General features: G+C 49.3%; 9 protein-coding genes across 9 annotated transcripts; 3 read left to right on the plus strand and 6 right to left on the minus strand.

Moving 5' to 3' along the window:
* Positions 1 to 594: 594 nt before the first annotated feature.
* Positions 595 to 5,404, plus strand: abcB (uncharacterized protein; the record flags this gene model as incomplete). Its single annotated transcript, XM_056709910.1, has 5 exons — positions 595 to 822; positions 950 to 1,487; positions 1,548 to 4,587; positions 4,641 to 5,015; positions 5,170 to 5,404. The coding sequence occupies 5 exons, from the start codon at positions 595 to 597 to the stop codon at positions 5,402 to 5,404; spliced, it is 4,416 nt and encodes a 1,471-aa protein (XP_056568331.1).
* A 1,392-nt stretch (positions 5,405 to 6,796) lies between these two features.
* On the minus strand, positions 6,797 to 10,888 carry N7489_004159 (nucleoporin Nup120/160; the record flags this gene model as incomplete). The annotated part of the gene is made up of 3 exons (XM_056709911.1): positions 6,797 to 7,995; positions 8,052 to 10,193; positions 10,252 to 10,888. 3 exons carry the CDS (start codon positions 10,886 to 10,888, stop codon positions 6,797 to 6,799), a joined length of 3,978 nt encoding a protein of 1,325 aa, XP_056568332.1.
* A 380-nt stretch (positions 10,889 to 11,268) lies between these two features.
* N7489_004160 (recombinase RAD51) lies at positions 11,269 to 12,558 on the minus strand (the record flags this gene model as incomplete). Its single annotated transcript, XM_056709912.1, has 4 exons — positions 11,269 to 12,080; positions 12,153 to 12,220; positions 12,333 to 12,412; positions 12,484 to 12,558. 4 exons carry the CDS (start codon positions 12,556 to 12,558, stop codon positions 11,269 to 11,271), a joined length of 1,035 nt encoding a protein of 344 aa, XP_056568333.1.
* An 896-nt stretch (positions 12,559 to 13,454) lies between these two features.
* Positions 13,455 to 14,897, minus strand: N7489_004161 (uncharacterized protein; the record flags this gene model as incomplete). Its single annotated transcript, XM_056709913.1, has 1 exon — positions 13,455 to 14,897. One exon carries the CDS (start codon positions 14,895 to 14,897, stop codon positions 13,455 to 13,457), a length of 1,443 nt encoding a protein of 480 aa, XP_056568334.1.
* A 1,513-nt stretch (positions 14,898 to 16,410) lies between these two features.
* Positions 16,411 to 18,252, plus strand: N7489_004162 (GMC family oxidoreductase; the record flags this gene model as incomplete). Its single annotated transcript, XM_056709914.1, has 1 exon — positions 16,411 to 18,252. One exon carries the CDS (start codon positions 16,411 to 16,413, stop codon positions 18,250 to 18,252), a length of 1,842 nt encoding a protein of 613 aa, XP_056568335.1.
* Positions 18,253 to 19,046: 794 nt separating this feature from the next.
* Positions 19,047 to 20,180, minus strand: N7489_004163 (uncharacterized protein; the record flags this gene model as incomplete). The annotated part of the gene is made up of 4 exons (XM_056709915.1): positions 19,047 to 19,237; positions 19,292 to 20,003; positions 20,056 to 20,073; positions 20,136 to 20,180. 4 exons carry the CDS (start codon positions 20,178 to 20,180, stop codon positions 19,047 to 19,049), a joined length of 966 nt encoding a protein of 321 aa, XP_056568336.1.
* A 932-nt stretch (positions 20,181 to 21,112) lies between these two features.
* Positions 21,113 to 22,297, minus strand: N7489_004164 (uncharacterized protein; the record flags this gene model as incomplete). The annotated part of the gene is made up of 2 exons (XM_056709916.1): positions 21,113 to 21,826; positions 21,884 to 22,297. 2 exons carry the CDS (start codon positions 22,295 to 22,297, stop codon positions 21,113 to 21,115), a joined length of 1,128 nt encoding a protein of 375 aa, XP_056568337.1.
* Positions 22,298 to 24,494: 2,197 nt separating this feature from the next.
* N7489_004165 (A4/G1 family peptidase) lies at positions 24,495 to 25,307 on the plus strand (the record flags this gene model as incomplete). The annotated part of the gene is made up of 1 exon (XM_056709917.1): positions 24,495 to 25,307. One exon carries the CDS (start codon positions 24,495 to 24,497, stop codon positions 25,305 to 25,307), a length of 813 nt encoding a protein of 270 aa, XP_056568338.1.
* Positions 25,308 to 25,875: 568 nt separating this feature from the next.
* N7489_004166 (magnesium transporter CorA family protein) lies at positions 25,876 to 27,075 on the minus strand (the record flags this gene model as incomplete). The annotated part of the gene is made up of 2 exons (XM_056709918.1): positions 25,876 to 26,452; positions 26,501 to 27,075. 2 exons carry the CDS (start codon positions 27,073 to 27,075, stop codon positions 25,876 to 25,878), a joined length of 1,152 nt encoding a protein of 383 aa, XP_056568339.1.
* Between the last annotated feature and the right edge of the window lie 293 nt (positions 27,076 to 27,368).

The following is a 27,368-nucleotide window of genomic DNA, read 5'->3' on the forward strand; positions in this document are numbered from 1 at the left end:
ATCCTCAAGGGGGAGAGCAACCTATCCGCAAGTTGCTTTGAGCAGCAGGACCACTATTAATGACAGAGGTGGGGTCATAAAAATCACAGTCCAATCTCCCAAGGTCTTATAGTAAAACAAAACAAAAGAAAAGAGACGCAAAACAAATCAAAATAGATGCAGCTGAATGGATCCCATACACTCCTAGCCCGAGCCTAGACGAGCTCACAGGGCACTGCCAGTAATAGCATTGTAAGATGGTTGCATCAAGTGTTGTATTCATGCCCACTCTGCTGCAGCCAACCAGTAACAGGGGCATAAGGGTGAGCTCAGGGTTGTAGTTCTCCTAGATGTAATGGACTCCTGCCTAGAGGGATACGCACCTCGTTTAGCCCTATGTACCTTTTACTATGAGGTCTCGTAGTAAAGCTGACTGTTCTTATGTCACTTTCTGATGCATCCGATCTAGACCAAAAAGCCGCAAGTTCCCCGAGCTCTCATGCAAGTTCTTTTAACCATACACTCTTTTGAATTCTAATTCCCCGTGCCGCTCGTTATTGCGTCTTTCTTTTTCTTCAACCATCCTTCTGTCGCCAGGTGGTTCAAGGAATAGACATGACATCCTCTCACTATTCAGGGCCTTCGTGCCGCGATCTAGATCATACTCTCCGTATTGATGCTGGATCATGTCGGGGAGGATTCGATTTCTCTCTTTTGTTTGAGGAGACTATCCTCCAGATTTTACCTATTTTATTAATGCTAATCATTATTCCTGTCCGTCTGTGGAATCTCTCGCAAAAACGAAACAAAGTCGTGGGATCATGGTTGGTCCTCATCAAGCTTGTAAGTTGACTGTGTTGCTCTGCTCTGCTTCCTGCAGTTCGCATGCAACCCCCTGACCCCCTGGTCTTTGGAATTGGTGAATCATTCTCTTTTGGAATACTGTTATCTAATGACGGTCTCTGAATAGGTGGCTTGGTTGGCACTATTGGGTCTTCAAATTGCACAAACAGCCCTATGGGCCCTTCCGGCAGCTGACAGCACCAAGGCTTCAGTTCCAGCCAATGTAGTCCTGACCGTCGGCGTACTCGCTCTCGCTCTGCTTTCATATGCAGAACACACGCGATCTGTGCGACCCTCGTTCATTTTGAACACCTACCTCTTCTGCAGCCTGCTTTTCGATATCGCTCGGTCTAGAACGCTGTGGCTTCGCAGCGTGGACGCCTTCAATAATATCCTTGCCATTATCGCTACAGTAGCGGTGGGCGTCAAACTGCTTCTGTTCGTGCTCGAAGCCGTGGAGAAGAGACGGATTCTCAAATCGGAATACGCCGGTTATCCTCCGGAAGCGACTGCAGGTTTCTATAACCGTGCTGTGTTCTGGTGGCTGAACCCACTGTTCAAGATCGGCTTCACCGGCGTCCTGCGTGTAGAGGATCTATTCTTACTGGATAAAGAGCTGAGCTCTGAGCGCCTTTTGGCTCGTTTTGATGAGAAATGGAGCAAAGGTAATTATCCGTCCCGACGATATGCGGGTTTGTGTGTCTTTTTACTAATCTTTTGTTCAGTGACAACGAAATCCCCAAACACTCTCCAATGGGAGTCTTTGAAGGCTGTCAAGTGGCCTCTACTTGCAGCTGTTCCTGCCAGAGCTTGCGTTGTGGCGTTCAACTTTTGCCAGCCTTTGCTCCTGGAGAGATCCCTCTCTTTCTTCAATTCGCCCGTCAACCAGGGTACCCAGAATATCGGGTATGGCCTCATTGGCGCCTATCTCATGGTTTATGCCGGACTGGGAGTTTCAATGGGCCAGTATCAGCATCTCACGTACCGCGGGATTACCATGGTCCGTGGTGTTCTTGTCACAATGCTATACAAGAAAGCCAGCTGTCTGAACCTCGGAGAGACCGATCCCGCCAACTCGCTCACTTTGATGAGCGCCGATATCGAGCGTATCACAAATGGATGGCAAACCATGCATGAGATCTGGGCAAACTCGATTGAAATTGCTTTGGCAATCTACCTTCTCCAGATCCAGCTGGGAATTTCCTGCGTTGTTCCTGTTTGCGTCGCTCTGTTTGCTTTGGTTGGGTCGTTGGTCGGCATGTCTTTCGTGGTCGCACGACAGGCCAACTGGCTGGAAGCTATTGAGAAGCGCATTTCCTCTACTTCCGGGATGCTTGGGTCGATCAAGGGGGTCAAGATGCTTGGTTTGCAGGATTCCTTCATGAAGTTCGTTCACGGTCTTCGGATCAGCGAGCTGGACATCTCCAAGAAGTTCCGTACCCTTCTCGTTTACAACATGGCATTTGCCTGGTTGACTCGCATTTTTGCCCCCATCTTCACCTTCGGTGTGTATGTCGGTATCTCAAGCGATCCTTTGACCGTCTCTCGGGCTTTCACATCGCTGTCTCTGTTCTCGCTTCTGGCAGACCCTCTCCTGACCCTAGTGATGGCGCTTATGTCTTTCGCTGGCGCTGTTGGATCTTTCCAGCGTATTCAGCAGTTCTTGGATAAGGAGGACCACGCTGATCGCCGGAATAGCTCACCGCAGACCTTGTTCCTCGATGATCTCGCTGAAAAGCGTGCTCTATCGAAGGATAAGGACCTTGACCTTTCTTCCATCAACTCGGACTCCGTGGAGTCGCTCAAGCGCTGCAGTGCCCCGCCCTCGGCAAACGCCGCCGTTGTCCAAAGTGGAAGCTTTGGATGGGAAGCCAACAAGGATCCTATTCTCAAGGAGATTACCATGAGTATCCCTCGAGGCAGCTTCACTGTTCTCATTGGACCCTCTGGATGCGGCAAGTCTACTTTGCTCAAGGCCCTCCTGGGAGAAATCCCCTGTTCCGAAGGCAAGGTTGCACTCGCGTCACCTAGCGTTGCATACTGTGATCAGACTCCGTGGCACATGAATGGCACCATCAAAGACAGCATCGTTGCGATGTCTGACTATGATCCTCTATGGTATGCCTCTGTGATCCAGGCTTGCGCTCTGGAAGAAGACCTCGCACAGTTCCCTCGTGGGGACGCTGCTGTCATCGGAAGCAAAGGTGTCGCCCTCAGTGGGGGTCAAAGCCAACGTATCGCACTTGCACGAGCAGTGTATGCCCGGAGGAAGATCGTGATCCTCGATGATGCCCTCAGCGGTCTGGACGCTACCACGGAAAACCACATCTTCCACAGCCTTCTCGGGGCCAGGGGCCTTCTGAAGGAGATTGAGTCCACAGTCATCGTCGCTTCATCATCTGTCAAACGCCTTCCCTACTCCGACCACATCGTTGTCTTGGAGGCAGGTGGTCGTATTAGTGAACAAGGAAGCTTTTCTGCACTGAACAAGACTGGTGGATATGTGTCAAGCTTCGGACTCGGCTTGCCTGACTGGGAGTACAAGACTAAGCGATTCTCCGACTCTCCCAGTTACAGCAGCATGGACACTGTCCAGAAAGAAAAGGAGTTATTGGTCGAGGAGCCAGAGCACCACGATAGAGGTGGCGATCTTGGAATCTACACATACTACATCAACGCCATCGGATGGCTCCCTGCGATTATCTTCATGGTCGCAATGGCTGGTTTCGTGTTCTGCATCTCATTCCCCAGCATCTGGGTGAAATGGTGGGCCCAGTCCGACACCGCACACCCCAGGCAGGAGATCGGCCATTATCTCGGTATCTACGCGATGCTTGGCTGTCTCGCTATGCTCGCATTGATTGTCGGCTGCTGGCAAATGATCATCACCATGGTTCCAAAGTCTGGCGAGAACTTCCACGGCAAGCTGCTTACCACTGTCCTCGGTGCCCCGATGCTGTTCTTTTCCACTACCGACAGCGGTTCAATCCTTAACAGGTTCAGTCAAGACTTGCAACTCATCGATATGGAGCTCCCTATTGCTGCCATCAACACTGTGGCTACCTTCTTCCTCTGTCTGGCGCAGATGGCTCTTATTGGAGTCTCCTCCAAATACGCAGCTATCTCCTTCCCGATCGTGCTTGGTATCTTGTTCCTAATTCAGAAGATGTACCTGCGCACCTCGCGCCAGCTTCGTTACTTGGATATCGAGGCCAAGGCTCCGCTGTACTCCCACTTCACCGACTGTCTTCAAGGACTTGTGACTTTGCGCGCCTTCGGATGGCAACACGCCATGGAGAAGAAGAACATCGCTCTCTTGGACCATTCACAGCGACCCTTTTACTTCATGTTCGCTATTCAGCGCTGGCTTACTCTGTCGCTGGACATGGTTGTGGCGGGAATCGCTGTTCTTCTGATCGTGCTGGTTGTTGTCCTCCGTGGATCTACCCTCAGCGCAGGCTACGTTGGTGTCGCCCTGCTGAACGTTATCCAGTTCAGTCAGAGCATCAAGCTTCTGGTTACCTTCTGGACCAACTTGGAGACGCATATTGGTTCTATTCAGCGCATTAAGGACTTTACGTCAACAGTCGAATCGGAAGACAAGCCCGGTGAAGACCAAGATGTGCCCCCTAACTGGCCCTCCAAGGGTACAGTCGCCTTCAACTCCGTCTCCGCGGCTTACCGACCCTCCGAGCCAGTTCTCAAAGACGTCTCCCTCACAGTCCAGGCAGGTGAGAAAGTCGGCATCTGCGGACGCACCGGAAGGTAAGAAACCACTCCCAAATCCAATCTCCTACTTATTCTAACAAACCCAACAGTGGAAAAACCTCTATGATCATGAGCATCTTCCGAATGATGGAACTAAGCGGCGGCACCATCACCGTGGACGGAGTCGACATCAGTCGACTTCGGCGACGAGAGATCCGCTCCCTCATCAACGGTGTATCCCAAGACTCCCTCCTCTTCCAAGGCAGCGTGCGCCTGAACGCCGATCCAACCGGCGACCACACCGACCGCGACATCTTGGCAGCACTCAAGAGCGTCCAGCTCCTCCCTGCGATCGAAGAAAAGGGGAATCTAGACACGGACGTCGACGAGATCCACCTGTCTCACGGCCAAAAGCAGCTCTTCTGTCTTGCCCGCGCCCTTCTTCGCCCCGGCAACATCCTCATTTTGGATGAAGCAACTAGCAAGTAAGTCACCGTTCCCCTCGCTTCGACCCACAGATCCACTGCACATTTATTGCTCCCAATCCCCTGCATGAGACTTCATGCGAGCTGTACAATGCACCCACACACCGATACCACCCCTTGCTGCAAGAACCGAGACTAACCCACTTTGCTACAGCATCGATACCAAAACAGATGAAATTATGCAGCGGGTTATCAGAGAGAAATTCTGTAATCACACTATTATCGCGGTCGCTCACAAACTCGACACCATCCTCGACTACGATCGTATCGTTGTCTTGGACGCTGGTCGCATTGTCGAGAATGGGGAACCGTATGCGCTTCTCACTGAGCCCAAGTCGCACTTTAGCCAGCTTTATGCAAGTGCCATGGCGACGGAGGAATCGGATTAATTCCTCTTTTTTTAAATTTTGTTGAGAATTTCGGGTCGGTTGTTTGATTGATTTTGGCACCTGTACAGGTTGAAGCGTCTTCATTTTCTTCTTTTGGCGTGACAATCTTCCACATTCCCTTTTTCGAGGTACATATCGACTACATATTGATTTGGGGGCCTTGGGTCGGCGTTATATATTGGGTGTTCTTATTCTGTTCATGTTCATGTTGATTTTTGGCTGTGATGATTATTATGTTCTTCTTCACTATCTTTCAAATACTTTATACCGTCTTGGAGTGGCACTCATGCATACATAGCTCCTTCGTTTGACTCTTGACTCTTGATTCGTACGCTTTATCTTCATAATTAGAGTATTGACAGTATCAATCATGACTTTGTAACCCCTGTCTGCAATGTCTCTCTATGGTCGAGGAGCAACACTTTACAGCCCGTGATATTTTGATATTTCTTCGGTATAATCAGATAATAATAGACCAAAAAAGGGAACTTGGATAGATTACTCTTCGTTTTGATTCAACTTCCATTTGCGTAAATTATTCCGCTTGGACATTATATACTTGCAATATATATATATCGCAGAACCTACATACATTTCCAACGCCGACCAGAATTGATCGGAAAATCATTTCTATTAGAATATGTTTAATTGTATTCAAGTACAACATCTATCAGAAATAAACCATCTATACTACATAGTCTCTTTAGTGGACTTTCTAACTGTCTGCCTCATACTTTCCCTGATGTATCATCTTCATCACCTTCGTAGGAGGTCATGTGACCTCTGCGTTCGATGCCAGCCATCTACCTAGGTAGTCGCCCGTTATTTCTTTTCTTTTCTTTTCAATACACTCTGATCTATCTGATTCTCAGGTTATGAGTGCCGTGCTCCGTTGAAGCTTTGTTTGAATTACGAAACTAGAGCGATTGTCTAGTAGAAATAGTATGACCATTGGATCCCCAAGAGCCTAACCCAAAGGTTTTGCTGAAAGTCTGGCCAGGCTCCCGTCAAGGGAACTTTTCTCAGGGAGACAATGGTATCATGTATAGACCCATATTGTACTAATGAGAACATTGAACAGTGTATGCAACATTGGGCTACCCATGTACTAATGGGCTAGCCATTGTAGCGAAGCCAAAACATGTTCCTGGGCTCCGCTCCATGAAAAGAAGACCATAGTATCATCCTATGAGCTATGGATATAGGAAGAAACGAGAAAAGCAAATCCTATTCTGCACCCCATCCGATTATGGACTACCGTAACAAAAAAAAAAAAGAAATGAAAACACCCGAGTACCATACATTGGAACAAAAGAAGATTAAATTCGAAGTGGCCGTTAGAATCGGCCGAAAATGCAAAGAGTCATAGATAAGTCCTCCGCGGAGTACCAACTATAGAACCATCGTTTCATCATTATCCACGTCCTTCTCCTCGTCGAGACCAAATTCCCAGTCTCCACGCTCAATCCGACTGACACGGTCAAGCTCGGACTGGAATTCGCGACGCAGATGGTCGAGCGTGACGATGATACGACGCTTAAGCAAGTGGTTGGTAGCAGGGACTTCGAAGGACACAATGCTGTTACGCCGTTCGATGGCGGAAGATTTGCTGCTTCCTCTGCGGTGGGTTGGTGCGAAAGCCACGCCATTGGATGATCGCTTGCCTCCGAGTGGTGTGGGAGAGGTGGCGTCGACGTCCTCCATGGAGACGTTTCCGTCTTCATCAGCTTGTGTGCTTGGCCGTCTTTCATGGGGAGGCATCGGGGCGGCGCTGATTGGGGGTCCGTTCTCGACCAGGATGTATGCTTCGCTCTTGTCGACACAGGCGAGGAGGTTGATTAGCGACAACAACTCATGGCGGATTTCCTTGCTTTCGGCATCGTCTTCCTCAACTGGTAACCTGGCCGCATCGTCCGCTTCCCTGCCTTTGAGGGTGAGGGCTGTTGACGGGGAATCGCGTGCTTTGCGGAGGCGCTGGACGTTGCGGTAGGCGATTTCAGCGGCGCCGCGGTAGTCACTGCGGGCGATGCGATAGGCCTGGAGAATGCGGGTGTAGTCAGGGGTGGCTGGGAAAATCTTGTTGTCCGCATCCACCCAGGATACGTTGGTGGTTTGTTTGCGGGTCAGGTGAACGAGGATTTCGTCAATGAAAGATGCGATGTTGGGAACGAGTGAGGTGGGGAAACGGAGAATCTGCTTGAGACCAGCTGTGCCAGGTCCGGAGACTGCCAGTATGGTGGAGATGAGTTCGCTGAGCTCGGTTCTCTGTAATTTGAGATCCTGCAACCTAGCCAGAGCGGAGTATGCTTGGTCAAACTGGCAAGTCTTGAGAGCTCCAGTGAACAGACGAGAAAGCAGATCATCGCGTACGGTCGGATATTCGGAGTCTTGCTCGGCCCAAATTTCAGAGTCAAGGGCCTGCAGCGCCAGGCTGGCAAAGTCCGCGACATGGGAGTATGAGCGCACCTTCTCGAAAATCGAAAGGATGTGCTGGTAGTATTTCGCAAGACCGTTGTGGAAGCAGTCAACATCGAGTAGGTCTAAAAGCTCTGCCGACATGTCGGAAAGATTGCCCATTGGCTTGCCGCAAGCTGCATTTAGGTTAGCTGAGTTAGACCAATACAAGCAATCACCAGGAGATACGTACAAAGCAGATAAGCTGCCTTCCGGAAGTAGATTGCTGCGGTATCAAATTCCGACATAGCCACATGCAAGCGACCCTTGACATACGTCGACCAGGCACTACTCGCCTGGAAACGAAGGAAGTCCCATGCAAGATCGATGTTGTTCTTGGCGATCAGGTCACACTGGATGTGAGCCACTGCGTTTTGATAGTTCACCTCACCTTCGCGGGTAATCCAGGCCACGACGTCTCTGATTCCCAGAGTCAAGGTGTAGCTTTGCGGGGAGTCAATCGCTTGCTGGGGCTTGATATCAGTAACGAACAGATCCTCCAGGATGCTTGCAGTTCGTTGACTATTGGTCTTCGAGCTGTCTTTCAGTGTATATCTCTGCATCGAATCGACGCGGTACTTGCTGGCGCTATCGGGGCATTTGCGGACATTCGAGCTGAGCCAGGCCATCATCTCATATTCACGTAGGAGATCAACAAGCATTGAGAAAAGGTCGGACGCATCGAAGTCGGACTTGCTTGTTTGTTCCCATTCGCCGTCCACGAATGTGACGAGGATCAGTAGATCGAAAAAGATTTGACGAGAGATAGAAATAGTCTCCTGCGCACCACTGACTAGAACTCGAGCACCAAAACAGGTTGAAGCAAGTTCCGAGTCTTCTCCGCAGAAGTGAGAGGAGGCGGTTTGGATAATAGCAAGGAACGCATCCATGGACAAGCAATCAGTTCTCATGTATTCACTCAGGGCCGCGTCTAGGGCGTCAAAGGATTTGTTGGAGATTTGATTAGCAAAGTCACTGCGCTCTCGGAAGTTCTCCATACGGTCCAGGATCGACGAAGAAGGTTCGGAAAAGATCTCGGCCTGAAGAGCGGCTCGGCACGCCCCATCAAGCTCTGGGGAGAATCTTTTCCGGAAATCGGATGCCACTTTCAACAAGCCAGAGGCTGTTTCGAAGTTCGGGCCCAGCTCTCTTGAAACATTGCGATGCCTCCAGCGATCTACCATCTTCGGCACTCCGTCGCTAAGCTCGGAGCTGGAATTGTGCAAGAACAATTCAGTAATACTGCATTCCCGCACCACAGCGCATGAGTCTGACAGAAGGAGCCATGGCATATCGGCGTATGAGTCGTAGGCGAGAGAAATTGGTTCGAACCGGCGCTTGTTGAGGTCTTCCGCAACTTGCCAGAACTGACGCCACTTTGCATCTGTATCTGAAGTATATCGGGAGTAGTCCATCTCCTCGTCGGCAAATTTCCGAAGAGAGACTGCCGATGCAATTGTAGAGCAGAGTCGTTCCGCCAAAGGCAAACTCTTTTTCAGCCCTCCAGATGAAGATGACGAGAGTGGCTTGATGGCCTCCTGATAAATGGCCAAAGCAGTCTCAAGGACTTCCGGCATGTATCTATTCGGCCGCAAGAGATACTGTAGCCACTTTTCAGTAGGGTCCATCACATCATCCACGACCAGAGGTGGTGGCGATTCTTGTCGATGAGTTTCAAATGTTGTTGAAACCCAGTTGGAGGCCCAATCCGAAACTAGAGTTTGAAGACTGAAATGGAGGGTGTAGAGTTGGTAAAGACCGTGGTTTCTCCAGAGCACCCACAACTCCATCCCCTTGCCTTCTTCCCGGGATTTGACCTGGAAATCAGCGATGTTCCAGAACATGTTACCCGTGGCATCGGGGTCCACAGGTCGGAAGACATCATCTGCGAAGAGTTCCTCAATAATGAGTTCGGATGTCAGGCCACCCTTGACAGCCCAAAACTTGAACTTGCCATCCTCAAATGGCGAATATGTGACGACGTAGAAGCGATGTCCTCCATCCATAGCCCGCTCGGCGTTGAAGACGCGCATAAACGATGTCTGGGCGGGGTTGAGCGTGTAAGGTACAAGGTCTGGATCCTGAAGCGAGCGTCCCAGGAGATCCTTTGTGGCCGCTAGCTTATTCGTCGCGAGATTCCAAATCTTAAGGGTGTGGTTCAAACAAGTCGCGAAGACGTATGTCTCGTCGGATGTAGTAGCAATGGCATTTGCGACATTCAAATCGAGGTTGCGTCCGTCGTGCTTGATCGAGGAAGGTGCGCTCCATTTGACGAGGCCTCGGATTGAAGAGCCCCATGTTCGTTCGTCGAAAGTAAGAGGAGACCAGTGGGAACCTAGTTTCAGAAGCAATTAATAAAACGAGCGTCGCAGAAGTAGAGCAAAATCACTTACCATCATCACCAGCTCTCCGGGTCAGTCGCAGGAGCGCGCCATTATCGAGAGAAATGAATAGCTCCAGGGGACTGCTCGCGTGTAGTCGGTGGGGGTTCGAAAAGGCCAAGGGAGCGGGGAGGCACGTCTTGCACCAATCCCTCACATTCTCATCGATTGAGGAGGTCCGGCGGAAGAACTCAGGACGTAGTGACAGAGTGTGAAGATGCTTCGAGGCGGTGATCACAAAGACACTGATGATTTCGTGGTCCTCGGAGTCGGACAATTCAACTCCAAAAGGGAGGATCCGCTCCTGGAAATCCAGTCGCAGGGTCACATTGTATTCGTAAACTTCCGTCCCACCCTTCGTCAGGTCCGCGCACTGGATCTCCAGCACTTTGTTGTCGTTGATGACCCTCCACAAGAATGTCCTCGGATAGGCCCTGCGCTTCCGGAAGTAGACCTCACCCTGTGTCGCGAGATAAAGTCTGGCGAATTCATCTTCATCTTTGGCGATTGGGAGTTCTTGGTCGGAGGATGAGATCGAAAAGCGTGGACGGCGGATCGCGGTCTCTTGAGTCGGAATCTGGATGTTGGCGACGGTGGTCGACGAGTAAGGCCGAAGGTCGACCCTTGAGTCTTTGTAAATTTTCGCCATGATCGATTGACGTGTGTCAACTTAACACTCCATGGCCAGGGAAGTAGAGAGGGTGGAAGATTGAAGGGCGGGAAGCTGGAGCTCTCAAAAAACAAAGTCTTGGCGCGATAAACGGCCTGAGATTGATGGCTTCCGCCCTCGACAGTTTACTCTTAGACCACTTCACTTGCACATTGTTTTACTCTATAATTTCAAGATACTGTTTAAGAATAAACAGAAATTGCTTTCTAAATTCGCTACTATCATAAAGGAATCAACCCTCTCAACGCTGAGATGCCACAGGGCGTCTAATCGCATAACAGCTATCGAATGTAATGCTCATCAAGTCAATAACATCGTATCGGAGAACAATTAAGACCAACCTTGCGAGAAACGTCGACTCACTTATCCTCCAAATCTTTCTCACTAGGATCACCAATACCGTCTTCATTGATAGCGAAAAGGCAATCACCCTCTGGAAGGCAAGGGCTATCATAAATCTTGCAAATTCGAGTCTCACCGCGGCCCTTCTTCAGACTGAGTCGAGTGGTACTGGCGTGAGCGATGATATTACCACCAATAGGTTTCTTGGGATCTGGGTTAAACATGGCACTGGGCCCACCATCGACTTGGGCAACGACCTGGTTCGTGATCACGACTGCAATGCCAAATTCATCTGCAAGGCGTTGCAAGGTACGCATGAACTTAGCCAAATGGGTCTGCCGTGAGGCAAGCTCACCACGACCGTTGAAATCCGTTCGGTACAGAGACGTCGCCGAGTCAACGACCAAGAGAGAGAATCGCGTCTCACACATCATCTGAGAGGCCTGGTTAAGCAACTGGAGCTGATGGTCCGAGTTGTATGCTCGTGCGTATGCCACATTATCAAGAACCTCTTCTCCAACAAGACCGTATCGCTGCGCGACCGCGAGTAATCGCACTGGACGGAAAGTCCCCTCTGTATCGATGTAGAGACACTTGCCCTCGCCGCCACCCATATCAAAAGGCAGCTGGCAGGTCACCGCGAGAGTGTGACAGATCTGACTCTTTCCCGTTCTGAACTCTCCGAAAATCTCCGTGATCGACCCAGTTTCAACACCACCTCCGAGCAATGTGTCAAGTCGCTTGGATCCCGTCGTGATCGAGATGAGCTCGCTTCTCCGGGCATGCATTTCGGTTGCCGTGGTGAATCCCATAGGTACCAGTTTTGAGGCTAAGAAGCACGTTCTCATTAGCAAACGAATCTCCAACCAAGTGCTGTAGTGCATCGTAGAAGAGGACTTACCTTCTACTAGGATCTTGGTGGCCTTTTGTTCCGAGATACCCTTGATCTGTTCCAGCAACCGCTTCGGCCTAAAAGTCACAATAAATGTTAGCTAGATTGAGCTAAATATGGCAATTGATATAGCATTGCTACCGCTGGGGGAAAATGGTCGCAATAAACGCGAACATCATGGATACGTACGTGTAGGCAACAGACTCGACAGTGTGATACCCTGCATCCACGAACAATTTAATATCCCTAGCAGTCAATCCAGAGACACCCTATGACAGCAAAGTTAGTATAACAGTTCAATATTCTGCAGCAAAATCATATCGCTGTGGCATTCACTCACGTCGAGCGCAGAAAGCGGGGTCGGGGCACCAGGGCCAGGAAGCCCATTTTCGTCGAATTGCTCTTCTCCCTCCATGCTAGCAGTTATACACTTCGTTTCTCAGGTTATCAGGATCTCGATGCCTCTTCGGCAGGGTCTCTCGACTCGAAAGCACGGGTGATGGATCCACTCAAATAGACGCGTTTGGATGAGACGAGTACTCGCTCCCCTCGATTTGGATGCCAGACAGAGCCACAGGTATCAACTAACCGGTCGGCAAACACGCAGTCTCCGATTGTGCAAAGTCTCAGAAATCTAAAGTGTCTGTTTGTGGCAAAAATCTCAGGATGACTCCGAGTCAACAAATCGGACGCGTCAAATGGATCGCGAGATCACGTGCGGCGGTGCTGCCTTGAGCCTTTCCGGTTTTGGAGAAGCAAATTGTTTTCCCTTCAAATGTGGAAGCGCATACCTATCTAGGTACCTAGGCAGGTATCTGCTTTGTTTTCCTCCACCTAGCCCTGGAGATACTTGTTATTAAGTTGTAAGCAAAGGCTCTAGAGTCTTCATTGGAGTGGATCGATTACCGTATACCCGGTCGATTGGACACCAACGCTTCAATACGCAGCTATATGTACCGGATTTAACTGCCATGCGAGTTTACAGAAATCGACTCAAACAGTACTAACGCACCGAAACTGAAATTTTGTGTTCAAATATTGAGCAATGGCTCGGAAGGGAAAACTGGTGGTGGATGAATTGGTCATGAAGCTATCTCAGAACCTTGGAAACTATATACGTACATAACTAGGAAACCCACCAAGAGGTGCCACCAAGTCCGACACTAAGCTCATTCAATGACCCTTTCTGCGCAAAAATTCTAAGGACAAAAGTTGCGGTGGAAAAGGTGTTTGCCAACTGACATATTGACGACCACATCACCTCCGACAAAAAGAAAAGAAAAGAGTGCCTCAGACCACTCATATCACATCTTATACAGAGATATAGTTTGCACAGCGCGTTATTCCAAGCTGCTCAACCAGGAATTCGTTAACGAACTGGCACTTGGGGTCCTGACGCTTCTGGATGGCCAAGAACTCGGGCAGCTTGGGGAATTTCTCCAGGGTATAAGTAGCATTAGGAGCGCTCATCTTGTTCCAATGTGAGCGAGCGTTGTAGGTTTCACCAAACTGAGGGAGGAATTCATGGGCCAGTTCCTGGTTCTGCCAGAGAGTGGTGAAGTTGTTGTATTCTTGGATCCAGTCAATCTCGATGACTCCAAAAACACCGCTAAGCTCGGGACCAAGGTTGTAGGTGTTCACTGGGGACAAGTATGTATCGTCACCCTTAAGCGAACGGTGCTGCATGACCATCTGCTTGTTGTAGGGTGCCTTCATGCGAGACGTCTGGCCCTGTTGGAAAATAGTGTAGTTGGTGGCGGCCTCCGCGAAATACTCTATAGGAAGGAAGTGCTCGATCTCGGCGTAGAAGCCCCGGGAACAGACACCTTGAGGAGAGCAGGACGCCGCATCAGTGACCTCGTCGTAGCAGATGTACTCCTTCTTGCAGTCACCGCAGCCGTTGGCGCAGTAATTGAGGGTGCAGTTGCGAACACCGGTGTAGTTGGTTGGCTCCCAGTAAGAGAGGAAGTAAGTAGGCTCGAGGTCCCAGCTCTGAGACTTTGCATTCCAGTCGAAGTGAGGACCCCAGACAGTCATGCGGTCGTGCTCCTTGTACAGCTGGGCAAGCTCATTGTACATCTTTGAATAGTCGGACGTGGCATTCAAGACCTTGGTGGTCTTCTTCAGGAGTTGGGTAGGCTGGACCTTGATAGTCAACTCCGTGATTAAACCGAGGGCACCAAGACTGATACGGAAAGCCTTCAATTCTTCCGCATTGTGCTTCTCGTTGATGACACGCAGGCCTCCCTGTGAGTCCAATACACGCAGCCCGATAATCTGGGTTGCGATATTCCCGAGGTCGGATCCAGAACCGTGGGTACCTGTGGAGGCAGCACCCACAAAGTTCTGAACACGCTCAACACCGAGATTGCTGAAGGACAAGTCGTTGGCCTTGAGCTCTTGGATAAGGTCATCGACATCCCAGCCGGCACCAAAGGTGACGGTCAAGTTCTTCTTATCGATATGGAGCTTCTTCAGGTTGGTGAGAGAAACGATGTAGGTGGGCTTCTCAGTGAGAGCATTGTCGACACAGGTAGTGAGGTTACCAAATCCATGACCATTCCCAACAACTTTGATATGGGAGCCCTTAGGGTACTGTTCCTTGAGGAACTCGGCGGCGGCATGCTCATTATGAGGAGCAATATAGGCGTCAGACTGGCAAGTGACCTCAAACTGCCAGTTGAACCAGCGGTAGGCCGAGCCGAACACTGCGTGCAGCAGCAACAGCAGGAAAGCCGGCTTAGGGCTCAGCATTTTGATATCTATGGAATGCCCATGGTCAGCGAACTACCTTGCATGAGAGAAATCGAACGAAAGACTCACAGGAATAGGAATGCTCGAACTATGAACAAGATCGTCTCACAAGATAAATTCCTGCAATAGTCCGCCCGCGCTGAAAAGACGGAGGTCCAAAGGAGACCGGACAGCGAAGGCGCATTATATACACGCAAATTCGCTCATGTTTCAAATACATGTCACTCCTGGTTATGTTGTAACGGATTGATGAGGCACTCCACTCTCGACAAATTTTGCGTTTCGACTGGAACATTCTGACCCGTATCGCCTGTTATTGAGTCATCGTCGATCAGGCGGGTGGAGAGGGACCTGCATAGCGGGAAGTTGAACATAAAAGATGTATGGGATATACGAGATTATTTGCCATTGCAGCCCCTTTTGTTGTGCGGGCTGTGTATTTGGCCTGAGCTTCCGAGGGTATTAAGCGTAGTTATCGAAAGATCGAACACACTACAGTGATTTTACGTGCAGAATGCTGCTGTACTCTGTACATCAGCCCACTAATGTTTCCTCGGGCACTTCTCGGATCAGATAAAAATTCGAACGGGATCATCATGCTCTGATGATCTTAATTAAAGGAACTTTCCAAGGCTTGTACCCACTTTTTTGGCTATGCGTCGAACTCAATTGAAGACCTACTCGATAGCTTATTTGCCGCAGGCACACCGAGCGAGCGGATTTGGGTTGATCTAGCCTACCTAGGTACATCTTATCAATCACAACGTGGCAGTGCCAACATTGGGACATTCGGAGAAGATTGATAAGGCACTCGGGCCTTAATTGTAACCTATCATCGTCCTATTCTTACAAGGTTCCATTTTGTCTAAACCCAAGTCGTCGAAGAAAGTGACTGCAAGGATCCTTCCGCGCTTTACTAAGTTTTAAACGTGATCCACGTGGATCCACTGGATCTACGTGTCCGAATGAAGCAAGAAAGCGATCGACGGAAATATATTACTTACTACCATGAAACTCTCTAAATAACTTCATGTGACAAAGGAAGCAAAGGCTTCAAAGCCAGGAAGGATCTTGAAGTGGCAGAGAGAGACCCGACGAACTGCACATAAGTAGCCCCTGGGCAATGCTTCGATGCAACAGAACCCCAGGTTCTAAAGACTACATACATTTTGCAATAAGGTGCCAGAACTATACGATTGACAGTAGGTCCGCTTATTATGATTCTCGCACTCCCAAGGTTGGGTACGTACGTATCTCCAGTAGCCCACAATTCATTACCTCTGACAAATGAAGCCGATGAACACATCCTTTGAGCTTGACTTCAATCTTGGGCCTCTTCGGAGCACACGAATCAATGTCCATGTGACGAGTCTCTGCTCGAAGCTTTGTGTATATGTAGGAAAAAATCTATATATCCCCGCTCTCTCGAGTCGCCCAGGACTTTTATCATATAGCAACCGATTCAGGCCTTTCCCCCTGTTTTTGTCCCCTCCGTTTGAGATTGTGACCCGATATGAACTCCTTAATTCTATCATTGTTTTTTATCTCCGCGGCTGCATCCCAGAGCTACCTGCCCTCTGAGCAGATCGATGTTCAGTCCAGCCTTCTTTCTGATCCGAACCAAGTCGCTGGTAAGACAGTTGACTATATAATTGCCGGGGGTGGTTTGACAGGCCTGACTGTTGCAGCCAAGCTGACTGAGAACCCCAACATCACGGTCCTGGTCATTGAAAACGGCTTCTATGAGTCCGCCGATGGAGCCATCATTGAGGATCTGAATGCCTACGGAGACATTTTTCGCACCACCGTCGACCATGCCTACGAAACCGTTCCTCACGCAATTAATAACCGCGCCGAAAACATTCGATCTGGTAATGGTCTTGGAGGATCAACTTTGATCAATGGTGGCTCTTGGACACGTCCCCATAAAACCCAGATCGATTCCTGGGAGAGGGTGTTTGGAAACAAGGGTTGGAACTGGGATTACCTGTTTCCATATATGCAGAAGGTTGAGGCCTCTCGTCCTCCAAATGATGTCGAGATTGCCGCTGGTCATTACTATGATTCTGCCTGTCATGGAACGAACGGCACTGTTCATTCTGGTTTCCGTAACACCGGAGAGGTCTATTCTCCAATAATCAAGGCCTTTATGAATTCTTCCGAGGAACGTGGTGTCCCGACCAAGCTAGACTTTCACTGTGGAGTCCCTCGCGGTGTTTCTATGATTCCCAATGTGCTACACGAAGACCAGACTCGCTCGGACGCTGCACGTGAATGGCTCCTGCCAAACTACAAACGCCCGAATCTCCAGGTTCTGACGGGTCAGTTTGTTGGAAAAGTCCTCATCAATCAAACTACCATTTCCGGTCACAAAACCGGTCACAAAGCTGTTGGTGTAAACTTCGGCACCAATAAACATGTGAATTTCAACGTATACGCCAAGCACGAGGTATTGCTAGCAGCCGGCTCTGCTGTCTCGCCCCGGATTCTGGAATACTCAGGTATTGGCTTGAAGCCTGTACTCGATGCCGCTGGTGTCCAGCAAATTGTTGATCTTCCTGTCGGTCTCAACATGCAGGACCAAACCACCACTACCGTGACCTCCCGTACCAAGCCCTCCGGCAATGGTCAAGGCCAGGCTATCTATTACGCCACTTTCAATGAGACATTTGGAGATTTCGCTCCTCAGGCTCACCACTTGCTTAACACCAAGCTGCACCAGTGGGCCAGCGAGACTGTTGCGCGTGGTGGTTTCCATAATGTGACTGCCCTTGAGATCCAGTACCAGAACTACCGCGATTGGCTGAATGATGAAGTCGCCTATTTGGAGCTGTTCCTCGATACATCCGGCAAGATCAACTTCGACTCATGGGATCTGATTCCATTTACCCGTGGTTCCGTGCATATCCAGGGAACCGACCCCTACTTGCGACGCTTTTCCTACGACCCCAAGTTCTTTATGAACGAGCTGGACCTTCTTGGCCAGGCTGCTGGGTCGAAACTTGCGCGCGAGATTTCCAACACTGGTGGTATGCAGACCTACTTTGATGGCGAGACTACACCTGGGTCTAACTTGGCCTACAATGCCGACTTGGACCAATGGGTGGATTACGTCAAGCAGAACTTCCGTGCCAACTGGCACGCTGTCAGCACCTGCTCGATGATGAAAAAGGAGCTTGGTGGAGTTGTGGATTCTGAGGCGAGAGTGTATGGCGTCGAGGGCCTTCGCGTTGTTGATGGCTCGATCGCGCCAACTCAGGTGTCTTCGCATGTCATGACTGTCTTCTACGCTATGGCTTTAAAGATTTCTGATGCTGTCCTGGCAGACTTCCATGCTAAGTCTCCGAAGCACTGATGATCGAAGTTTAGAATCGGTAATTATACAACGGGGAACTGGTTATGTAGCGTATCTGTTTTCATACCTAGGGCGGGCTTCCATGTTGTCTGCTTCGTGTTCTTTCACTCATCTGTTGCCTTCTATTCCTATATTCCTCTTGCCGCTTATCAGTCTATAAAATATTAATATTCCGCCACTATTCTCGGTGTAACATAGTGGATTATACCACTGGGCTTTGAAAAATAACCGAAAATCGTAGGTGGCCAGTTTCTTAGAAGGTCAACGACATGTGTGGGTTGGGTCTTGCGTCGGGGTCCTCGTTGAATTTGTGGGTTTTAGCGAAGACTACCTAGGTACTCTGGAAGCACTTAGTGAGCAGATTAGAGCGCTCATATAATTCACTGAGTGGATCAAGGCTTAGGGCATGATCACCGTTGCTCAGTGCCCGGGTGAGCAGGTCAAGCCGTGATCAAGTCAGCCCTGATCAAAAAGCGGCAACGGGTGAACACTAAAACGCAAAGAGAAAAGCTTCGTGTGTCATTATCTTGCAATAACAAAAGGTATAAGAATATAATCCAGCAATAAACTGCATGCTGAGGCCCCGTCTTCCCATTAAAAGTATTCTCTGAAAGTTCCTTTGACTCATGGAAAACCAAGTGCTGGAAAACTGCCCACGAGCGGCCGCAATGCCATGTCAAAATCAATGCTAAATGTCCCAGCAAACGCGTGCGTTGAAGGACTTCCAAAGTGTTTGTTCCGATAAATTCGGTTTCCTTGCGAGCCAATGATCTTTTCTGAACTGCATCTCCCTACTATTGATTTTCAGGAGCATTGAGCCACGGACGAAATGGACGAAGAAGCGACCTCCTGACCCGCTTCTGGTACTGGCGCAAAGCCGGATTGAACTCCAGCTGATCGTCTGGAAGACCGATTTGAATATTGTCGTTGAATATCTGGCTCATTCTGCGGCGGAACTCTTCTGACGATCGCCGGCGAAGACGTCCTATGTGAGTCGCATTAGTTTCTCTGTTCAACCCCTACATCGTGGTTGACTTACTCAAGGGTCCTGAGCTCCGCTTACTCTCCGATGAAAGAATAGAAGCAGCGTCACTGAGGGCCGGGACATAGTTCTCGTCGTCATCAGTGCCATCCAATCCTACTCGGTAGTCCTTATCCTTCGCGTCCTTCGTGTCGGAATCAGAGGTTTTACCAAAAATTCGCTTATGGAAGCTAGCCCGCTTTTCGTTACCTGCTGTATCCTTCATGCCGATCAGTGACTCCTCCCGTGCAGGCGACATGCGCATGGCAGTTGCATTTATGAGCAGACTGGCTCCGCTATAAATTCCGCCGGGCCTGTGGTTCTCGTAGGTGAAGCCTGCGGAGGCCAGGTCGAGCTCGGAGACGACTTCACGTCGGGCAGCTGGTGGCATAGGCTTTGGGCTGATCATGGAACTCTGAGATCCCACTGAGGACCTGAGGGTATCAACGGCCCTATGCGTCGATCTTGGCGCTGGACTGACGGGCCGACTTGGAACTGGAGTTGCGGGCTGGCACGGACTCTGCGTGGGTGTGTTCGGTTCTGAAATCCAAATTCCTTCAACTACTACTCCTCTTTCCAAAGCTCTGGCGCCGAAAGGTATGTCATCCTTGTGTAGCATTGGGTACACCTCGGCTTGCTCCTCTCGCTCTTTTGCCTCCGTCGCGGCGTGTTTGCTCATCATCCAGCGATTCCAGCCGAGGACACAAAAGGCGCAGAAGAGTGTCAGAGCCTGCAAAGGTTGTCAGTTGGTGTCTTTGTCGCGTTACCATGGTATCACGTACGATCAGCATGGCCAGTACCTGTCAACGATAACGGTCAGTAGGGGATCTCGTAATCATAAGACATGTCCACGGGTACCTACCGCGCTCAGCTTCTCCCATAGCTCCCAGTCCACCCAAAACGCCATAGTTGCTGGTTACTCAAATGTACTCGTGCTATACCCGCAGGAAGGTCATCCGAGTGAGAGTGTTCAGAGTTTATTGGGGCATGGATGAAAAGGATTCACAGATAAAATATACACTGGAATGTATTCTTGGAATCAGAGATGAGAGCAGAGGCGATCTGCTTGGGGAAACAGGGAAAGGACCCAAATGTAGGCAGTCATGGAAGGAACGTCTGCTGAATGCATGGCCGTATATCTCTATCTTTACATGAGCTCTTTTCTTATTATTTTCTCTTTTCTTTTCCCCTATCCTAGGTGTGTCTCTATCTGAATAGTATCAAACTTGTGAGTACTCGTTATACAGTCTCCCTTACTTCCGTGACTACATGTCATTAGATACCAAATATTGATCATGCATCACATGGATCGCATTTATAGAAGCAGCTATTAAGGAATAACACAAAAAAGGTTAATGATGTTAATTTCGTACGAGGGGAAAAAAAAGAAAGTGCAAAAAGAAATCTCTCCCTCGGGGAATCGAACCCCGGTCTCCCGCGCTTATCGGTGTTAATGACAAGCGGAAATCATCACCACTAGACCAAGGAAGATGTGATGGCTGAGTTACTGCTCGGCCACTTGGCTGGTTGATGGAAAGACCTGCCTTCTTTGGACTCATAACTGGAAAGTAAGAAGTCTCAATTGCATAATTCTGAGCTACGGGGACATGATGATGATGAAAGACATTTTTCCACTCACTTTTGTGAAATGTCCAATTCCTCTACGCCCTTCTCTCACTCGTAATTATTTAAATTATTACGAACTTGAATTATGGCGGAATTGTGCAAAGGCGTGCGAAAAACAAATTGGCTTAAGCACCCTCGATTATATATATTCTCCCAACGCTCCACATGTTCGCAACTGCAGCCAACCAACCAAACCTAACCAACAAGACGAAATCAATAAACGTTATCAGATACGTACTCAAAACACTGCATTGCACCCCAGGCTTTATCTCGAGGAGACAAGTATCCAGTCTTATGATTCTGACAGCCCTTAAAAGGCGGATAGGTCTCTCCTATCCAGTCTTCATCCCTACATATCTTGCCTGAGTACACCATGCACTTGCCAGATGTGATAAAGAATGACTTGGGGCTTGAGACCTTACTGGAGGCACAGGTGTGCCAGTAGAGGCCCTCGTCAGACCACCATCGACAGGAAGTGGTTGTATCCGAGATTTTGGTGTTGGTATCCTCCGCGAGAATAATGCAATTGCCCGTATTCTGGGTTTCGTGTCCTTGAATAGAGAAGTAATCGCCTTCGCAGTTGTCATCCTCGTAAACTGTAATCTGCCAACTTGCAATCGGAGCTTCACTGGTCGTGGTTTTGCTTGGTGGTGGGACCAATTTTATGCTGGTCAAGGTTACCATGTCCGCTTTCTTGGTAGTAGCACTCGTTTCCGAAGTAGTCGTCTTCTTCTTGGTAGTAGTCGTTTTTGAAGAAGTCGGCTTTGGAGCAGCTGTGGTCTTCAAAGTACTCGTCTTCGACGCGGTCGCCTTTGAAGGGGCACTTTTGGTTGTGACATTCTTTTGCTGAGACTTCGTTCCGCAATTGGAGAGACAGTTGACATAGCAGAAGGCCGCGCCAGTGCCGCATTTACCTGACCTAGCACACTGAAAATAACTAATAGTTAGTAGGGACCAAAACGGTACGGACAACTATACACTCACGCATTCATTTTGGGGGCACGGGTTTAGGGAGGCCAGATCAGCATAGTTGCTAGGGCGTCTTGTCCCGGGAACCTGGGGACCACAGGTGGCTTGCGGGAGAGCAACCGGCATAGGAAGGGCACCGGAGCTGAGACAGACAAAATCGCCTTGCTTCACATTTGCACAGCCTGCCCACCCCCAGGACCCGTCATTCCAAGATTCGATATCGCTCGTAGTGATCTTATAACGCTCAGCAAGCTTGGCGCAGGTTTCGCCCCGCTGAATGGTGTAGGTGTAGCACACACCATCACCACCTGGTGCAAACGCACCGCGCTTGTTGACTGAATGGCCATGAGAGTTACCAATGCCATGCCCGGATTGGGCTGTTGCTATATGGGCAAACAGCAGTGACAGTAGGATATGAATGAAATTCATTGCATTGAAAATACCCTTGAGCGTAGTTCTCTATCGAGGAGATCGGTGCGACCTTTATAGGTAGTTTAATATGCAAAAAGGAAAATATTGATGAACACGTCGGAATGTGCACATGAGACACTGGATATCGAGTTCGGTTCATTGTTCAACTACAGACCCCAAGAACCCTGCAAGGCTCTGTTCTATGGGCGAGTCTTAACAATTAATTCTCAACAAAGAACAATATCACACCCCACATACCAACATACTCGGTTTCCCCTTTGTTCCCTTAGACGATGTCCAAGACGAGAGGGGCTGGAAGAGCTGGAATAAATACGTAATTCGAGCAAGTATAGTGTGGGGAACTTGCGCATAGGCAAACGTTCAAATACATCAAAACCCAGGTGTAACGAAAAAGAAATTAAGGCAGGACTTGCCTAGAGAATTTGCGGATGCAGACCAAACAGAGAACAAAAGAAGCGAGAGACCTCAGTTCCAGGATAGAGCTGAAAGAAGACCAGCAGAAGACCGAGAGAAAGTTAAGAACAAAGAGTGGATTTAGCAATGAATAGGCTTATTCGCGCCCGCGCCTCTAGCGGCTCTATTGAGTCTATTGAGACTCTATCCGAAAACAGTGCTCAATAGTGCTTATGAAGTCATATACTGCCTATCTTAACACCGGAGGCAAAAATACCTCCTTTCAACTTTCGAGTCATGGGAGGATCCACAGGGAGATTTTCTTTCGTGATATATTTATCCCAGTAGACTTGAATATCGGGGACACAGGTTTCCTTGTACCGACAAGCACTTTGATAGTTACATACCTGATATGGAGTAGTTATTAGGGCAAGCCAAGATAAGTTGAAAGGAAGACAACCGAAGAGGAGGAAAAGAGAATACCAATCAGTGTGGCCAAAAGTACCAGTACAAGGCTGCCTATGTATACAACACAAGCAGAAGTGTGATCTGGGAATACTGTGCTAGCAATGGCGCAGAGTGCCCCATAATCTCCATCAGGCACGTTGCAGAAAATGGTATCTATTCGGTAAGACTCAGTCCACGTTACGAACTCCTGGGTTGGAACCGCGCCCGAAGGCCAAGCGCGCTGGCTTGAAGACCCGGGACTTGAAGAAATTGTGCTAGGCATTTCTTCATAGGAGGAATAACTTGCCTCACTTATTATAGGTTGTTACTAGAAGAAATTGCGGCATCACTGTCCAATGATCTCACAATTCGATTCGGAGATTATTATCAAATGAAGTTAGCGTGGACTTAGCTTGTCTACATGCAAGTCAGCACGAATCTGCACGCGGGAATTCGGATGCAGGGGGTAATGTTTCTCTCACCCGAACTGAGGGAAATTGAATTCCATTCGGGAAAATCACTACGGTGTCTTGTTCCTGGAGCCAGTCTCCTTCTGAGATCATGCTGCCACACCAGCAGCTAACCATGTACAACTACGAACTGTCAGTATACTTAGTATCTAGGAACATACATATTTAAATAGCTGTATCCACATTATTCACACGTTTATCCACCTCTCCCGCTTGTTCTCCTGGGCATCATTGCTTGTTGAAAGCTTGGCACTCTTATCACTGACAGGCTAATGGCTAGAGGAGAAATGTACTAGCTTCTAAGCCACAGTTACATGGAGTTGCTAATGCTTACCGATAATTCTCGCCGATGCGCCATGAGAAGAGCGATCACTTCCCTATTAGTTCGGATGATCATTCCACGCTTGCCTTTAATTTATATCAACACCTCTAGACCCCGTCGGACATCCGGAGGGCTGGAACTTGTACCAGTTCAGTGTTCATGAGAAACAGGAAATGCCATTGAATTAATACTCTAGCCTTTGCTGATTATGCGTGGATGTGATGCACGAACTAGGTCCGAGCAATTGAAGCGTCTGGGTACTTGTGACCTGAACCTGCGAGCAGTTGCGCGGATACAGTGAAATTCTTCAAGCCACGGTCTATCCTTGGTTTATCTATCGGTCTCCGGCGGGATGAGAGAATATGAGCTGATGTTACATTGAGAAAGGTGACTGAATGTGCATTAGTTCGAGCACTTCGGGATTGTTGTTCCTATCTTCGATGGAGCTACAACTGCATGCCACAGGTATATAAACGGCAGTTCCCTGGTGTTGTCTCGCTATCCACACAGTCAAGCTACTCCAGCTCCTTCCGTTGAACAGTTCAGCCATCCAATCCGTACCATGAAGTTCTCGACCACCATCCTCAGCGCAGCGTTGCTCACAGCGTCGGCCATTGCCGCTCCTCTCACCGAACGCCGCGCAGCTCGGCATGCCGCCCGGGCTGCGGACCGAGCTGGCCGTATCAGCCGTCCGGCTGCTAAGCAAGACACCCTGGAGCTTGTTAGTCTGAACGGGACAAGCCACGCGCAGTACAGCTCAAACTGGGCCGGTGCTGTTCTTATTGGTACCGGATACACCTCGGTCACCGGAGAATTCACCGTTCCCAAGCCGAAACTTCCCTCGGATGCTTCGTCTGGCGAGCAGTCCTGCGCCTCTGCCTGGGTCGGTATTGACGGTGATACCTGCAGCTCGGCCATCCTCCAAACTGGAATTGATTTCTGCATCCAGGGAGGCGAGGTTTCGTACGATGCCTGGTATGAGTGGTACCCGGATTATGCCCACGACTTTTCCGGCATCGATATCTCCACTGGAGATGTGATTAAGCTCACTGTGACTGCTACCTCCAAGAGCTCTGGTTCTGCCGTCATCGATAATGTCACCACGGGCAAATCTGTCACTCATAAATTCAGCGGTGTTGACGATGGAGATCTCTGCGAGACTAATGCTGAATGGATTGTTGAGGACTTTGAAAGCGGTGGTCAGTTGGTTCCCTTTACCAACTTCGGAACTGTGACATTCACAAAGGCGGAGGCCAGATCTGGCGGCAAGTCTGTTGGGCCATCTGGAGCTACTCTATTCGAGATCAGACAAAGCAAGAAGGTCTTGACCAAGTCTTCTGTTACAGGCAATAGTGTTACTGTGAGCTATGTCTAGGGTCAGATAGAATGGTCTTATCAACCTCTGCCGCAGTATTGGAAAATTGAAACGCCATATTGGACTGCACTGGTGGGCTAAAGGGCTGGGATGTTGCAACGGAAACATGTTTTTGGCAAACAACCAGAGCTGATACTAGTTTGTGGTCAATATATTGGAGATCGGATTCATTTCACCTTGGTCTCTCCCTCTAAAGTCTTTTTTTCATTTCCCGTCTGAGACTCTGGCAGAGAACCCAGCGCCGTTCCTCTCCTTGATAGATGCGTATTCGCAAAAGGGACTTGTCGGTCATCGTAGATAGTAGTAGATCGTAAATTGGATACAACACCCTAAATCATAAAGCAATAATGAGTCCGCAATAGGGACAGTCCAAAGCAACAGGTTCTAATAGATTACCTCTAGAGTGACTATATGGTAAATGCTTTGAACGAAGTAATGGCTCAAGTAGAACATGGAAAGCCCAGGAAAACGAGACATAGAAACCATGAATACCCGCCGAAGGTTCTTCCGTCAATCCTCGGAGAACCTGTGTCTCCCATCTCTGTCGTCTACTTGCTGGATCTTTGCGTCATTGCCTGCGCATGATTCTTTTTGCAACCACCAAGAATAGCAAGATAAGTCCTAAAATAAGCCCTAGAATGCCAAACCAGCACGACAAGCCGACCACGCCTAATCCAGGAATGGAGATATTCATACTAAAGAGGCCGGTGATGACCTGCATCATGACTATGACCGCGCCGATGCCCGTCAGCCGAGCGAGAGTACCCACGATTGTATTGCGCATGCGGGTAGAGTCGAACGAGAGCTGACTTAGGTACTTCGACTGCGACCGCGACAGCATCTGCTCTGCATTAGCCAGATTGGCCATCATCGTCAAGACGTGGTCCTGGATGTCGCTAAGGTAGAGTGTAACGTCGGCGGGTGTCGATCCTAAGCTGCCACAATGACGGGCGAAAGACCGGATAACATCCGTCTTGTCATGCAGGAGTTGGCGGATGTGAGTAACCTCTTTGCGATACTTGTATATGCTTTGGAGGGCCAGGCCAATGTCACCGGGTCGTGTGACAGACACTCCGTCTTCAACCATTTCCACGCCGGTTTGGACACGGTTGATTAAAGGAGCGAAGTCATCCACAATATCATCGCTGGTAATATTAGCATATTACGTTCACCGGGTTGTGACAGGCTCGTACATGAGGGCATAGCAGATCCAATCACTGGTCAAAGATAACTGGCTCTGTTGTTTCTTTATGCGGCTCCAGACATGAGCAGCGTGTTGGTTGTTACCATACGTGAAGCTGATGATGCCTTCGCGGAAGACAATGCCGTATATATTGGCGGACGACGCCCGGGAACCGATCGCCATCTTAGGCCACTGTGGGAGCCGTAAGGAGACGAAATAGTAGGGCCCGAAGGGTTCAGTCTTCTCGCGAAGTTCGCGTGTCTTGATATCCTCGACGGTTAGGGGATGGATGTCGAGCACGCGCGATAACGCGTCGATATCCTCGTTGGATGGCGTTGAGACATGGAGCCACCATAATCCCGTGTGTATACCTGTCTCCATAAGGTTTTCGAAGGCGGCACTAGATGACTTCAGTAGCTGGATGCTATCCGCACTGGTGATCGCATCTTTTTGTGCACTAAAGAAACTGAATTGTTTCGTTTCACCATCGATATCCGGCGTGGAAGGCTTCTCCCGCAGAATTGACTCTCCGTTAGTGAGCGTAGGAGTCGGCGCTCGGGTAGGGTGGTCCGCCACCAGCCCCATGGTGTAATTCAAACTGATAGACAGGTGAACTCATATAGAAGGGTGATTGTGGGAGGAGGCTCAGGAAGATAGGAAACATTTGAAGAATATGACAGGAGGAATACGGTCTGGATGCGGTAACTTCATTCTTGGCATTGTGGCGGAGTCGACCTCGGGAGTGTCCATGATCCCTTGACCGCATACTGCCCAGGTGTATATGTAGGGCGGTGTGGGTGAAGGCATATATTCTGGAGAGCCTCCGCTAGACACATGTTCATTGGTTAGGTAGCCCCTCATTTGCGCTAAGAACAACG

Source organism: Penicillium chrysogenum, assembly GCF_028827035.1.
Source record: "Penicillium chrysogenum strain IBT 35668 chromosome Unknown utg000002l_segment0_segment0, whole genome shotgun sequence".
NCBI lineage: Eukaryota > Fungi > Ascomycota > Eurotiomycetes > Eurotiales > Aspergillaceae > Penicillium > Penicillium chrysogenum.